At 34.5% G+C, this 16,425-nt stretch overlaps 2 protein-coding genes across 9 annotated transcripts in view; one reads left to right on the top strand and one right to left on the bottom strand.

Annotated features, from left to right (window-relative positions):
• The first annotated feature begins 1,070 nt into the window (after window positions 1–1,070).
• Window positions 1,071–9,528, top strand: LOC105346166 (N-alpha-acetyltransferase 40). Its single transcript, XM_011454645.4, has 9 exons — window positions 1,071–1,175; window positions 1,259–1,303; window positions 3,564–3,614; window positions 3,965–4,017; window positions 4,512–4,607; window positions 7,153–7,314; window positions 7,998–8,081; window positions 8,334–8,411; window positions 8,755–9,528. Exons 1-9 carry the CDS (start codon window positions 1,170–1,172, stop codon window positions 8,903–8,905), a joined length of 726 nt encoding a protein of 241 aa, XP_011452947.3. The 5' UTR covers window positions 1,071–1,169; the 3' UTR covers window positions 8,906–9,528.
• Window positions 9,529–10,439: 911 nt separating this feature from the next.
• The window catches only part of LOC105346167 (mitogen-activated protein kinase-binding protein 1), a 38,744-nt gene continuing 32,758 nt past the window's right edge, over window positions 10,440–16,425 (bottom strand). For 6 of the 8 annotated variants that reach the window (XM_066088180.1, XM_020074473.3, XM_011454647.4 and 3 more), the window contains 7 exons: window positions 16,250–16,315; window positions 15,951–16,010; window positions 15,697–15,745; window positions 15,025–15,243; window positions 12,894–14,274; window positions 12,393–12,660; window positions 10,440–12,152 (listed from right to left, as the gene is read on the bottom strand). In XM_066088180.1, the coding sequence (XP_065944252.1) occupies window positions 11,946–12,152; window positions 12,393–12,660; window positions 12,894–14,274; window positions 15,025–15,243; window positions 15,697–15,745; window positions 15,951–16,010; window positions 16,250–16,315 (2,250 nt within the window). In that variant the 3' untranslated portion in view covers window positions 10,440–11,945. The remainder of the gene's footprint in view (window positions 12,153–12,392; window positions 12,661–12,893; window positions 14,275–15,024; window positions 15,244–15,696; window positions 15,746–15,950; window positions 16,011–16,249; window positions 16,316–16,425) is intronic. The other 2 variants (XM_020074476.3, XM_020074477.3) reach the window with 2 other exon arrangements.

The following is a 16,425-nucleotide window of genomic DNA, read 5'->3' as shown; positions in this document are numbered from 1 at the left end:
AAGTAAAGCACTCATTTTTAATACATGCAAGTGAAGTCTCTATTTGTTCGTGTATTTGCCCAGACCTCTGATTCTATTTTTCAAAGTGTGCACAACTCAAGATCTTGTAGTAAATAATTGTAATAGAACCATGTTTTTGTGATTGAGATTGAAAATTCATCGGTAGGCAGACAAGGAAAAATCTACAAGAAAAATAAACAACAGAAACCATTTTTTCCCCAGATAATTGGGGTGGTGATATAGATGTTCGACCCCCCATCCGCCCACAATTTCGTGTCTGTTAGGGCACAAAATTTAAATATTTTGATTTTTACTACTGAGAATAATTTGAAAATGCCATGGAAGTATACATGTTATTAAACTATTATGCAAACATTATTTATACATTGGCAGTATTGATAAAAGTAAAGGACAGGGGTATACTTGGTGATCTAGACTACCATGGACGGACCTATACCTCCGTTTAACAATCTTTACTTGACAAAAAACAAAACTTCACCAAAACTTATAAAAACATGTTAAATCCTATCCCGTATGTGCAGATCTAGAAGGGGGTGATAGACCCCCCCCCCCCCCACCCCCAATTTGCATAAGGTCAAAGTTTTGAGCTCCCGATTTGTGATTACGGAAGCTCCCCCCCCCCCCCGTAACCCCCCCCCCCCCCCCCCGTAAAACTCAAACTCAAAAATCAAACTATTTCAGCTTGGAGATTCCATCATTTTCTTTATCTTTATACACAGCTCTTAGAATTAAAAGAGTCTAAAAATGACCAATATGTCGTAATTGTTAAAAAGCTAACAAAAATAAACCTCTCGTATTTTGTCTTTATATTAACTTTCAATATTTTTTCACATTGTCCAAAAAACTGAGAGATCAGTTTTGTAAAAAAAAATATTGTTATCTGCAAATTAGGTTATCATAAATGCTACAATCAAGTAACAATATTATACATCATATATTGGTATGTACGGAAATGGAGTATTTCAAACATTTATTATATAATTTTTTTAAATTTTTTTTTTTTTTGCGTCTGTTTTTTTTCTCGGAAATCTACAGTCTTTACCATTCCGGTTTTAACACATACACAGTATTCGCGGGAAAGCAACTTGTCGCACCTGTTTTTCTCCACAAAAAACCCACAAATCTTCAAAGATACATTAATCTTAGACATGGGGGTAAGATCAATCACAACACAAGATTGCCTATTAATAATCATGTATCTGTATAAGTTTCTGTTATATGATCTTTGACATTTTAGCGTAAATCAGCAAAAGGAAAGGAAAAGAAGAAGAAACGAAAGGAGGTGAGAATGTTGATATGTTAGCAGCTGGTTAGCATAATTTTGGACCTACTAAAAGGTACATAGGCCTTACACACTTGTATTTAATAATGTAGGGTGTTCAAAACGTATGAGGGCAATCGCTGAATCGGGTCACACCGAGTCCCATTTTCTGGATGTTGTGTTCGGTAACGGGTGGTTTCGCTCCGATCACTTGTTCGCGCCGAGTGGTTTCGCCCCATCTCAATATATTATATAAGTATTATTAACGATCAAGGATTACCTGTATTTATCGATCTAAGCAAACCACACATAATTGCTCACGTTGTGTTTTATGGAATAATTTAAAATTATCGTGATTTCACCTAATCGAGCTGTCTTTATTTATACTCTGTCCCGAGTTTTTGCTTCCACCACTTTTTGCTTGATATTTCAATAATAGTAAATACCTTTGTGCTCAAACAACGTTCATCCGCTAATATGAAAAATGTCCAGATTATCTGTTTTGAAACGCCCCCTCTACCGCTTCAGGTTTCAATACACATCCCAAAATTGAAAGTCTACGGAGATTTAGCATTGCATCAGCCATTAATAAGCCCAGATGATAGCGTTAAAAAATTGCGCGATGTATTCCGAGTGTATTCCGAATGGAGAAAAGATGTAAACATTTCCCATTATAAATCTCCGTAAGAAAATTGTTTTCGTTCCTGTGAAATTTAATGAGTGAAAAGGGATAATTGTTCAATGAAGATATCTTGGATATATTCCCTTTCATCGATTTCAATTGTATTTCTTTTACAGGTATCTGTATTTTTATTAAAAATCATCAAAAAGTGATGGAAGCAATAACTTGGGACAGACTATAATGCCTTTTATAAACATTTGTGTAGTGAAGGCATTTTTAGCCATTTCATTGATATATATCCGTGATTTTACTTAGTTATGTAAAATTTTAACATATGATTACTTACATTGCTTTCTTAATGCTTTTATGAACATTTGTCATGTCATTGTCATTGGAGTGAAATCATTTTTTGCCAATTTTCCGTGATTTCACTTAATTATGTATAATGTTCATATAACTTGCAAGGTTTTCTTAATTAATTATGTAGTATATATCTTGTATATATAGATAATTATGCTGTTGTGATCTTTATCATCTATTTCTCTTTAACTTAATTATATGGTGTATATTGTAATATAAAAGTCATAGAAAATATAGAGAAAACACATATATACAACACCAATATTATTTAAATTATTTAATATACGTATATCTCTTTCAAAATTATACTAAGGACACTTCATAAAACAATGTTTAGTCTAGGCATTTCTTATTTAATATATTTATGGAGATTATTATTATAAAATCAATATTATTAAAAAATCAATAAATAAACTTTATCAAATAGTATGGAAGATTTATTAATTAATTTTCTTTTTGTTATTGCTATTTTTATACTGTATATCAACACTATTTGATATATATTTACAATTACTCTGTTTGGAATAAGTCTGGAAGATTTAATATTTAATTTGACAGGGGAAAATTCTTAAGAACGATTTATTCTTCTACATACCGGTATATATGGTCATTATAAACAGTTTACAAAATACGACATTGATAATATATATATGCATTGGCCAAATGGACATATAAAAAAAAAATTATATAGTTTGCAAAATAGAAAATATTCAAAGTTCGATTGAAAAAATAATTAATAATACATTAATTTAACATGTATATGCGGGCATCTTATGGAATTTTATGCATTATTTAAATCATTTTATAATCTATCATATCATATAATGCATTATATTTTAGGTACTCAGCAGCTTATGGCAGTGGAGGCAGCATTCACGGACCATTTCTTTGCTATACTCTTTCAGAATATTGGTTCCAAAAAAACGCGCTAACAAATTCTTGAGATACTCATCATTTAGTTCTCCAAATTAGATCGCAATCAAAGCTATTTATTTAACGGTTTTAATGATGATGGATTAATTGCCGACTAATTAAACTGCTCAGGCGATGTTCGTGCATGTGTATAAAATTATTGTCTAATTAAACTAAATTACTTTCTAAAACATTTCATTTACATATTTAAAAACAGAAGCAACAAGCAGTGTGTATTGCAGTGGTTATTAATACAATCCGGGCGAATCCACTCGGGGCGATCATGTATTCGGAGCGAAACCACTCAGTGCGAACAAGCGATCGGAGCGAAACCACCCGGATTCTTGTGTTCATGTGCTGTAGCTAACATATTCATTATATTGACAGGAGAATGCCAAGTTAGAAGTTTCTTTGGCTAAAGTGGAGGCAGCAAACAAGGTATGATAAATATGTATTGTCAAATTATAAACAGTACCCTTCCTCTTTTGAGAAAAAAAATAATGAAAAAGTACTTGCATTGCATTTGCACCAGAATGTACCGCAATAGCGTAGCTGCAAATCAGGCTTTTGAATCCACAAACTTCCTCAAGGATAGAGAAATTGAAAACTTATTGGAATTATTGATGACGCTGTGGTTGGGGAGGGTGTTTTATTTGTCAAAACTTTGTATAATTCCAGAATGAAACCAAATGTTAAAATCTTGGCAAAACATGGCATATAACATACACACAGATTTTTCATTTCTTCATGTCAGTTTTGTTTACTAATTCCTGATAATTGTTCTTTAGATTGCTGATCCCTTGGAGCTGTTGTCACCATTTAAAAAGTTTGAAAGAAATGGGTAAGTTCATCTCTGTTTGATACCATATAGAACATGGGAACCTATAGGCTCCCAGCATACTGATCGGTCTAAAAAACTCAAAATTTATGAAACAAATAGTCCTATCACTGTTTATACATCTTTCTCTATCCAAGTTAAGTGTACATGATAAAGACAATTGATGCCCAATCAAGTGACAGCAGATCGTCAGAATGAGATTAATATCAGAGGTTTAAGCCACCTTTAAGAGAATTTGGTTTGCCTTCTACCAACTCATATTTAACATTTGGGTCGGTAGATAGGATGATATGATATTATTTATTTAAGTTACCAATGTTTTAAATTTTTTATAGACTTAGTTCATGTGTAGATTTTGTAAAATATGATGTCTGTTAAAGATTTAACTAGGGGAGGGGTGGTGGTATCAGGTTAAGCAATTTCCCCTTGTCTGTCGTTTATTGGTCCATTCCACTTGTTAGTTAGTAAGTCTATTGCCATGTTTTCTTATGTTTCAGTCTGAACTTGAGAATTGAGTGCATGAAGGTGGCCAATATGGAGAAAGATCTTGTTGACTGGGCATTCCAACTCACCAAGGCGAACATGCAAAAACTGTATGTACCTTATGTTTTTGAAAACGAAGTAAAAGAAAAACAGCCTGTACTAGTGTATTTTGCTGCAGATTTGCTAATTATGATTTAAAGTAGATCCAGTGTTCTGTGACGTCACACTTTTTTGTAAAACTTTGAATTCTTTAAAAATTGTGCAAGATAGTTTTATTTATTTTATCTGAATATAATCACATGGATGTAATTAGAATTATTGGTAGGTTCAAGATATTTTCTCACTTAATTTTATACTAAATTTCCAAATGTTTATATATTTTATCTATGCAAAGGGGAAATAACTCTTTTTCTGACTTTTCTCTCAGTTGTATGTCTAAATGCTATAGTTTTTCTTATTCCAACGATTAATTATGTCTCCCCTTTCAAAGGGGAGACATATTGTTTTTGTCGACTTTCTTATTCTTCTTCTTATTCTTCTTATTCTTCTTATTCTTCTTATTCTTCTTATTCTTCTTCATCCAAATTTGTCCAAGCCGTAACTTAAATACCCTTTGACATTAAGACTTCAAACTTAGAACATAGGTAGATGGTATTGAGAAGGAGTGCACGCCACCAAAATTTTTGACCTTGACCTATTTTCTTTTTCAAGGTCAAGCGTTTTATAAAAAATAGAGTTTGGACTATAACACAAGATTCCTTAAACATACAAACTTTTAACTTGTATCATAGATAGATGGTATATAGTCCAGTTCAACCTTACCAAAATTTTTGACCTTGACCTTAAAATTTTATTTCAAGGTCAAATCAGAAAAAACTTCATTGTTCACCTCCTAAATAGTCTTTGACAGAAGGACTTCAAACTTTACACAAAGAACAATTATAATACACTGAGGTGTACTATTGATTAATATTTGATCTTGACCTTGTTTTACTCAAGGTCAACTTGAGAAAAAATAATTAAATTTTGTCTGGGTGGTACCTTAGATACCTTTTGACATTAAGACTTCAAACTTGGAACATAGGTAGATGGTATTGAGAAGGAGTGCACGCCACCAAAATTTTTGACCTTGACCTATTATCTTCTTCAAGGTCAAGCGTTTTATAAAAAATATAGTCCGGACCATAACACAAGACTCCTTAATCATACAATCTTTTAACTTGTATCATACATAGATGGTAAATAGTCCAGTTCAACCTTACCAAAATTTTTGACCTTGACCTAAAAATTATATTTCAAGGTCAAATTAGAAAAAACTTCATTGTTCACCTCCTAAATATTCTTTGACAGAAGGACTTCAAACTTTACACAAAGAACAATTATAATACACTGAGGTGTACTATTGATAAATATTTGACCTTGACCTTGTTTTACTCAAGGTCAACTTGAGAAAAAATAATTAAATTTTGTCTGGGTGATAACTTAGATACCTTTTGACATTAAGACTTCAAACTTGGAACGTAGGTAGATGGTATTAAGAAGAAGTGCACGCCATCAAAATTTTTGACCTTGTCTTATTATCTTCTTCAAGGTCAAGCGTTTTATAAAAAATATAGTCCGGACCATAACACAAGACTCCTTAATCATACAATCTTTCAACTTGTATCATACATAGATGGTATATAGTCCAGTTCAACCTAACCAAATTTTTTGACCTTGACCTAAAAATTATATTTCAAGGTCAAATTAGAAAAAACTTCATTGTTCACCTCCTAAATATTCTTTGACAGAAGGACTTCAAACTTTACACAAAGATTAATTATAATACACTGAGGTGTACTATTGATTAATATTTGACCTTGACCTTGTTTTACTCAAGGTCAAATTAAAAATAATTAAATTTTGTCTGGGTGGTAACTTGGATAGCTTTTGACATTAAGACTTCAAACTTGGAACATAGGTAGATGGTATTGAGAAGGAGTGCACGCCTCCATAATTTTTGACCTTGACCAATCTTGTGTCTCAAGTTAATTCATTTTCTAAACTGTATCATATATGGATGATATCTAACATATAGCTGACTTCATTCTTTTTCACTTATTAAATTTGCCCCATATTGCAATCCTTTGGGAGAAGGGGAGACATGTGTTTTTTTGTATAAAAAAACAATACCCACTAGTTTTAAAATATTTTTGTAATTTTAGTTTTCTGATAAAGTTGACATTAAAATTAAACAAGAAAAACAAATTTCTGCCTACAAGATTTTACTTTTAACAACAAAAAAATACATTTTTCTAATGCTAAAATATGCTTTAGTTTATGTTTATCTGGCATCTCAAAAAGTGTGATGACATGCATATTTTTTCTAACAATTGATGACATTTAAGTCTATTAAGTCGAAATCAATTCGGTTTTTCAACTTTCCTCAGAGAATTTTACGAGTATGGAGCTACCTTAAAATGTTATTTTAAAGACTATCAGAAATAAATACTTCTTGGTAAATCATACACAAATTTTGCATGTCATAATCAAAAGAGATGTTTTATTCATATCATAACATTAGACTTCTGGTATTAACTGTTATGTAGATATAAAATCTATGTATTTCCAATGAATTATATTTATTACCTGTAATGTTACCTGAACTAATTACAGGTATGAGGAGAGTGACTGGGGGTGGAAGGATAAAGATAAGCACGCCGAAATGACCGAGGACAGAGCTCAGTACCTTGTCGCCTTCGACGTCACGACAGGAAAACCGGTGGCCTTCACTCACTTCCGCTTTGATATGGAGCTCGACGATGAAGTCGTTTACTGGTGAGATTACAGGGCCCCAGACACAGCATTGTGAATTTTAATTAAGCATTGAATCATTATTTTTTGAAAGATATAGTCTCATAACTGCAGCGATACGTGCATACAAATTGAGTAATGCGCGCTAGCGCGTTATGAAAATTTGTATGCACACACCGCTACAGTTATGAGACTATATCTTTCAAAAAATAATGATTTAATGCTTATATTTACATTTTTTAAAACTTCTTGCCTTGTCTGCAAATGTGATTTAAACGTCAAAATTTCTGTTTTATCCTTAGAGTAAGTTCAAATTAATGGAAGAGCCACTGTAATAGCCACAAGCGTGAACTTTGATTCTCGCTTGTGACGTTGCATTTTACAGCGTTCAATGTTTGTGACGTCATAATAAAACTAGTCATTCTAACCTTTGAGTGCCCTGTGTGTGTTACAGTCTTATAACTGCAGTAGCTTTTCATACACTTTACATGCAAAAAATATTTGGAATGTAAATATTATGATTTGACTGAATATGCTGTTTATGATATTTAAGAAAATATCAACCAATTTCTAAGAATAAGCAAAACACATTGATAGAAAATCTACCATGTACATCTCCGTAATGCTGATAAGTACGTGTATGTGTTTCACAAGTCTCCATTTAGAAGTGAAATGAGATGAATCTTATGTCTTTGTGTATATTTTAGCTATGAGATTCAACTTGAAACAGAATGTCGGAGGAAAGGTTTAGGGAAGTTCTTAATGCAGATATTGGAGTTACTTGCCTTCAAGTGAGTTACATTTATATTCAGTATACAAATCAAAATCCACTTTGTTCCATTTTGTTTTCTAACACCTTTTTACCTTAGTAAATTTATATGAATGGTTGGAATTTATAACTTTTTATTTGCCCCTGAATTGAAAACTTTTACCAAAAAATGTTCTAAATAGTGAATAAAATTGTTTCACTTTAAGTTGTTTATTGAATTGTAATGAACCAATTATTACGTATATTTTGATCATGTGATATTTTCTTCTTACAGAACAGACATGACAAAGGTCATGCTAACAACTTTTAAGAATAACAAAGTTTCCCAGGATTTCTTCAAGAAAACCATGAAGTAAGAATTCGAGTGTTTTCATTTATCTGTAATCGTTACAAATTTCTACTCCTGTAGATTTTAGTTATAAATGCAGCTTAATATGATATACAGATAATAATTCTGCTACTGTCAGAAAATACAATACCTCATTGTGTATTTACACAATTTTGTCCTATAACCAATACCTATCAGTCCTTATATATAATATAAATAATATTTCATCAAAAAAGTTTTTTAATTGAATGAAAGATATTATCACTCACATCTGATGTTATATACGTAAAATGACATTTGTTTACAAACGTTAGAATAGATGGTGACAAGTTTTTCTGTGGTAACCTATGTCTGTTTGATGTTGTAGGTATGAGGTGGATGAAATATCACCTGACGACCCACTCTTTGACGATGCATATCATTACGAAATCCTCAGTAAACCCACAAAAAAGTCGGCTAAACCAACAGCCCCTGACACAACGACGGCTACGCAGTCACAACCAGTAACAGCCAGCTGATAGATGGAACAGCTGAATGAGGGGACCAGTGATGTGTGTTAGGAGTTACAGGCCGAAGTGCCTCCACCTCCAGTGACTTACATTTCAATAGTTGACATTTGATATAGATCAAGTGAAGATTTTATTTTATTTCAATCAAATATATTTCTATTAGACAACACAAGATGTTTCTTGCTTCCTGCAATGGATCCTGACAAACAGAGTTGTAGGTACATGTATTGATCATAGTTTTATAGGATTATGAAGACTTTAAAAAAGCTAGACTTTAATTTGTGTTTGAGTTATCTTACCTGATAAACTATTATTTTGATCATGTTTTTGATTCAATAAAGTGTAACAGTAATTACATGTAGATTACGTTTGATTTTTGAAAAGTGCCTCAATATTTGGCTCCCCTGCCCATCAATTAATATTTGCAACGAATTCTGAAACAGTATTACACATGTACATGTAATTTATGAATCATAATACATGTATTTGGTATTCCTCATAAATTGCCACCACAATAATCCACTGTATCCTTTGTAGAAACTCTTTTAAATTACATTGTTATATGTTGGTTATAAGTTTGAGTAATTTTTTTTAAAATTGTGTAAGTGTTGAAAAAATAAAGTGAGCCTTCAGCCCATTGTTTGTCATTTCTCCGAGCATTCGACATCTTGGTGTCTGGTGGGAGAAAAAAAATATTTGAAAGTAATTTTTTGTGAATGTTTAGTTTTACCATGCAGTAGTATAGTAAACCCAATACCATGTAAAAATTAATGTTTGCTAGAGTTATAAATGAATTATGATGCCTAATGTCAAATACTTAGATAAAGCATGTGCTGGTCTCAAAGAGAGGGTTGGGGATCTGGACAATTACCGTATTTCATGGACAACACTCCAACCTTTTCTAAAAATTATCTGGATCTATGCATTTACTATGCAAGTCCAATTATCAAGTCAAACTGAGTCCTCCCTATCCAGTAGATTTTAGGATGGCTCAAAACAAGCAAATAATTTACTGGATCTTAGAAGTACATGTATCTCTCTTGAAGCATGGCTTAACCATTAAAAATGGATATGAGCTCAAAGTAATTTTATCAGTGTATGATTTTGTATTTTTATTGAGATTAAGGAAAACATGCTTTGCTTGTCACTGAAAAGTTTGGGATCATGAAAGTTTGAGCTGTAAAAATTAGATACAGCTATATGATATAAAAGCTTATGCATAATGCAAATATCCAATCAACATGCATGAAAATTCTGGTAGGGAAACATAAAATTAGTACCTGGTAATGTATTCTACAGACAATTAACTGTAGCACCGTCCTAAAAAAAGTATGTATATAACAAGCTGTTAAATTATCTTCTGATGAAATTTTATTATTTTAGGCCTTTTCAATATGATTAACATTTGGAAAAATTTCATTGTACATGTATACTTGCCATCTGAGACTATTAAATTCCTCTGTTCACAGTAATTTTGTCTTGAAATTGTCTGTCCAATTTTTGCTTCTTTCATAGTTATTCAAAGATACATGTAACACATATATAAATTTAAATAATTTATTGTAACAAATAGTCAACACATTTGCATAGAATGAGAGCATGTTTCCATAAATATACAAGCACTTCATTTATTGATCATAAAGCACTCCAACATTTGTCACATGATGAAATTACTGTCACCATGGTGATGATTTGTCCTCTATGGCACATCATGGTGGTCGCCCAGTTTCCATGACATCCTGTACAGCCCATAATTCTAACTTTCTACAGATGAAAGATGACGATATTTTACAAATACTTCCCACAAACACCCGACATATTTCTGACAACCTTAAGAACTGTAAATGAAAAAAAATAAGAAATATCCCCAAGGTTAGAAGGACCCATGAATTTAAGCTGGGTTTATTGCTGTCAGTATAAGAACAGTATTTACAATATCTGCTGAATGGAATGTTAGGCATTTAGCTGTCCATGTTATTACTGAGATCATTTTACATCATCTGGGAACAGAAAGAACTGCTACTAAAGACTCTTGTTGGCATTAATGCATTGCTTCATAAATTTGGTAAAGTATGTCCTGCACAGTATGCTGAATTTTTGTGCATTTTAATTATAATTTGGATTTCTTTTTGAAAATTATTTTTACATTTAAAAGTAAAGTTTAAATGGGTGATTAGTCTTGATAATTTATGTCTTAATGTTGAATTAACAAAAAAGATAGATTTGCTGGAAATATAAATATACTACATAAGATTTTTTTTTCTACAAATCTCAACATATCCTACAAAACACTCTGTTTTCACAACCAAGTGTAAAAAAGAAGAGGTAGAACATTTTTGGGGGGAAATTGCTATGATCAAACTATTTAAGAAAAAAAAATACCAATGAATGTACATTTTTACATGACCAAGAGTTATTGAACTTGTATATTTTTTGACATTCTACCACCATGCAATTTCCATGGTTTCCTTGAGATTTTTATTGGAGGTTGGGGTTTGTTATAGAAGATAAATGTCACAGCCACTTGATGAACAAGCTACACCAGTGACCTACTGACCGGACAGTGACCTACTGACCAGACAGAGTACAAGGAGACAGAGCATGACTAGACACGGGTACTTTGTCATTAATTCATCACAACCATAGCTTACTTCAGTATAAATGAATCGTGAACACAATTAAAACAATGCAAAGCAAAATCATGGAATATATAGTAAAAAATATTAAACCAAACATGATAAACCAAAGTTAATAATTGATACAAGACATTGTATAATAATCAATAGATAATAATCAGATACATGTATAGACCACAGATACCATAATAAATTGATACAATCATGTAAAAGGGAATGACAACCAAATGGATACAAATCTCAATAAAAAAGTTAAAGCCCTTTTGTACACCAAAATGGTCAGGAAAAAATTGCAGGGAAACATCGAGACACAATTGGTCGGGACGAAGCAGCAGAATTCACTTCCTCCGATATGTTGACACTTGTTACAGATTACAAGGCAATGATAATATAACAATGTCATTAACACTGGGTCACTTTGGCACCATCAGAGATTTTAGCATCTGTTGATTGGTTGTTAGTATCTGTTGATTCTGACGAATCAAGTCTTTGATTTCGGTGTAATGGTTGGTTGAGAGTTTGTCTGGGAGAAGACTGGCCATTTCTGATGAGCATTCTTGAATGGCGTCCGTCAACATCTGTAACCCCTCCGACTGAGCCTCGTTACTATGCTCCTGTAGCTGTTTAAAACAAACACAACATTTACTGAATGCTCATGAAAGTGAGACAAGCTTCTCTATATTCCATCAATTTCAAGGATTTAGGAAATTTAAAAAAAACCCAGAAAAACAAACAAATTTCAAGTAATTAAATCCTATCCTATTAAAATATCAGTAACATTTAGTTTGACACAGCAGTAACATATTGCACAATTACTGAAACTCGTAATGAAAGTTTTCTGTGCTCCATTTTACACTTACCTTTTTGTAAGTGTCTGTCACCACGGACACTGCTTTCTTGAGATCTTTGATGGCCTCCATACTAAGTGTAATGTCGTCGGTCGTCCGAGGACTCTGAGTGGGTGAGGGGGTGACGGTGGAGTGAGAGGAAGACAGTGAGATGGACCTGTTGGAGGGGTGGGGTGAGTGGGCGGGGGTCTGTCTAATGGTGGGGATGGTCTCTGTCGCCGTGGTCAGGTATGTACTGGACGACTGGGACACCACATTCAAGGCATGCTCCAGGGTGTAGCTAAACAAAGAAAACAGATAAAAACTTTAAGTCCACTACCTACAACAACTTGTACATGTATGTGGTGTAGAGAATGTAGCCAAAAGCAAGAAAATCACAAGTCTATAATCTATAGAGACATGCAAATGCACATACATCAAACTGCATTTGAGCAATTGATATTGAAACTGGTTAAATTTGGATTTTCTTATACATTTTCCATTTTGCGACCTTTATTACTTTACACACTGTACCTGTTTTCCTGGCTCCTGTGTGAGTTTGTTGGGGGGCTGATTCCTTGGAACATTCTAGTGGCTGTCTCCGAGTCCAAACTCGAGCCCACCCCTGAACTGTACTGGCTGGCATTAGACCCAGGTGAGTACATTGCCAGAGATGACGGACTACTCGTTACAGCCGGCTGTGGGCTTGAGCGAGATGTGAGCTGAGCTATTCTCTCCTTGATACTCTTGGATGGTGTGTTGTCCAACTCATTGTCTGAGTGGCTCGTGAGTGTGCTGTTCCAAGAGTCATTCAATGGAGTGTCATTGTGAGCAGGAAGTGAATTGGCAAGATAATCAGGAGGGGACAACTGATTGTTGGACAGAGTCGACACGGAAGTCAGAGAAGTTATCGATGAGTTGTGGTTCTGAGGAGTATAGTCTTTCTCAGGTAAATCGTTAGGGCTGGCATCTAATGCAGACAAGTTCTGAAACGCTGACTCAATCTTCTGTCTCCTGAGTTCATCAGCTGTCATCTCAATCTCAGTGGCAATCTCAAGAATATTACTTGTCAAATGCACTGGGGGAGAAGTCACTTTGGGAATAGATTTGCCCGAGGGCGGAGTAGATCTGACATTTTCGCTCACTGGAGGACTAGAGCCCTGTTTCTGAGGTAAAATTCCAGAATTTCCTTTGAGGATATTTTTAGCCTGGTCCAGTGTGAGTTCTTGTTTGCTACGAGTCTGAGACCTAGTCGCGCGCTTGATAAAGACACTTTGTTTGGACTTGGTCACACTGATATTTGTGGTGGGAGGAGGGGGCATCAGTTCTTTGTCACTCTTGTCTGACAAGATCTGTCTCCCTGGTAATGACATACGAGCCGGTTTCTTTCCAAGCTCTGAGGTAGAGTTCACTCGTTTGGGTGTACCTGTGGAAAACCTCTTAGTTTCAGGCAGTAACTTTGTGGCCTCGCCTCTCTTAGACTTAACTTTCTGCGGGTCCTCATCCAACAGATCTGGAACACTGTTTGACAAGTTCCCACTCACAATCGTATTGTCCAGCTCCAAGTCTTCTGAGGTGTCACTGAGTGCACTCAAGAGATTGGGTGTGGAGGCGTATGCTGCAGACTTGGACAGCGGTTTGCCGGTCCGAGTCTTGGTGCTCTGTTTCTTGCCCCCGTTGTTGAGGTTGGTCATGGACGTACTCTTACTGAGTCCATTTCCGAGCTCCCTGCGCTCTGTAGACAGTCGAGCCTGTGAGCTCGCTGTCTGCTTTCTGTACGAAGAGCTGTGGGAGTGAGATCGAGGTTCTAGTTTTTTCCTCTCTTCACGGCTGATTGAGAGTGTACTTGGCCTTGACCTTCTGGTGGGTCGACCTCCAGAAGACGAGTCATCACTGTCACTGGTCAGGGCATTTCCTGGAATTAAATCAAATAGATTACCAATACCCTTTTTAACACCATATTTTCTAACATTATTAGGTAAACTTAATTACAATACTGATTTCAAACAAACCATTTCATATTATTATTCAATTTATGTAATTATTATTAAAAATTTAACCACCAGAAAACTTTAAAATTAGACTGAACTCCCATTCATAACATTCTGCTAGGATACATTATTAGATTAAAGTTCATAAGATGGCAGGCTATATATCAGCATAATGATACAGCATTCAGATTGATCACAACAATATACTTCATGAATAATGGTTAAAGCATGAAAACAGGTCAAAGTATGGATATTGGTCAAAGCATGAATTCAAGCCACAGTATGAATACAGATTAAAGCATGAGTATACATTTCAAAGCATGAACACAGTTCAAAGGATAAATAAAGCTCAGAGCATGAATATAAACAATACAATGTACATGAATATACAATGCTGGAAGAAAGCATTCTAATAGCCATACTTCAGGGAGGTTCTCAGGCAGCATACTTCACTCTCCAAATCAAGTTAACAGGGATCAAGGACTGCACTATGCTAGTACTATTAATTAAGGTGACTTACAGGTCTGATAGTCGATACATATACATGTAGGTGTCTGATAAATAAAGGAACACAGTGCCATCAATTGTCAGGTGTTAATCGTGAGGGCTATAAATAGAAACAGGGTGTAACACATCAAAGCAGTCCAGATACACATCATGCCCGAGCAATTTACCGGACTGGGGTGTGGATCTAGACAGAGACTGAGGGGTGGGTATCCGGCTACGCCACCGCGGAGGTGAAGAAGAGGAGGAGTCTACAGTGCGACTGTTACCCTTTGTGGAGGGGGTGTGAGCAGTGAAGGGAACAGTAACTGGATGCTCCTCCTGGATTGGCTGTTTGGGAAGGTCAAAGGTTGACCAACACCTTCGAAGAGATGTTGGTGTTCTAGGGCCTAAAATTCAAAATGTTACAGAAATGGTGCTCTAATAAAAAGTAAAACCTGCAGCAATGAGTGAGATGAAGGGATTTTAGAAAATGTGAGGCAAGTCTCTAGCATGAAGTTGGAATTGGAAACATAAGATGACTTTTTATGCCATGAAATTGTTTCAATACATTGTACTAGCAAAGGTCTATGATGTTCCTTTACTTCTACTGAAATACAAAGGAGTAGACAATGGATGAGTTTTAACTGCAAATGGACATGACAAGAATGAACAAGGTGGATTTTACTGAGAAGTTGACTACTTGTAAAGATTGACTACTTGTAAAGATTGACTGAGAGACAGTTCTCTACGACTCATGCTCTAGCAACCAGCTCTCAGCATGCCTTGGTATGACTTATATTCCATGCATCTGTTTAGCCTTGACCTACTTTTACAGATGAACCTTGACCTTTGTTACTTACTGTTTGGAATGTCCTCTCGCTCCAGTGACCGCCTAACCTCAGGAACTTCCTGCAAATAGTGAGATAGTTGTATGAGAAGCATTACTATTTATTTCAACAAAACAAACCTTTCCAAAGATATTAAATTGAATCATCTATAGAATTTTCCTTTTACAAGGATACATCAGACAAATTTTCAATCTCATTATCTATTGTTGTCATTATAAACAGTTCCAGAGTTATAGAAAGTAAGGGAGATAACTTAGAGCTCTTACCTGGACTGGACTGTGTCCAGGATCGGCCTCGGACTCTGGACTTTGGTCCTTCCATCCCATCTACAAATAAATATATACATTGTTGTACAACAGATCCAAACAATAACTGCCTTTGTAACCATCACAGACTTCTTCAGCAAGGATAGGAAAATTAGTTATGATTACATGTACTAAGAACTTTAATTGTATAGACTATTATAGTACATTGTACATGTACTTTGAAGGTAATGATTGTTTTGATTTATCATCTTCAGTGACGGTTTTTCTTTAAGTATCATTGTATCATAGAATGTACTAACTGCCATCAGTGTTTTGCGTGTCTCGTCTACAGCTCGCGCCATTACATCCCTCCTCCTCTGAAGTGACTAAAAAATCAAAATGTTCTGATAGTTATTTGATTTTATTCAACATTATCTTCAAGGTTTAAAATAACTGAAAGCAACATGCTAAGACATCAACTATTGGAGCTACAGAA

The sequence above is a fragment of the Magallana gigas genome, chromosome 6 (genome assembly GCF_963853765.1).
Source record: "Magallana gigas chromosome 6, xbMagGiga1.1, whole genome shotgun sequence".
Taxonomy (NCBI): Eukaryota; Metazoa; Mollusca; class Bivalvia; order Ostreida; family Ostreidae; genus Magallana; species Magallana gigas.
The sequence above is the reverse complement of the archived record's forward strand: the minus strand, read 5'-3'. Positions and strand labels throughout refer to the sequence as shown.

What these genes read in the sequence shown, in the direction of transcription:
- LOC105346166 (XM_011454645.4), top strand. An exon ending in AAGTGGAGGCAGCAAACAAG is followed by an intron (nt 3,615 to 3,964) that starts GTATGATAAATA and finishes ATTGTTCTTTAG; the next exon opens with ATTGCTGATCCCTTGGAGCT. An exon ending in AAGGCGAACATGCAAAAACT is followed by an intron (nt 4,608 to 7,152) that starts GTATGTACCTTA and finishes AACTAATTACAG; the next exon opens with GTATGAGGAGAGTGACTGGG.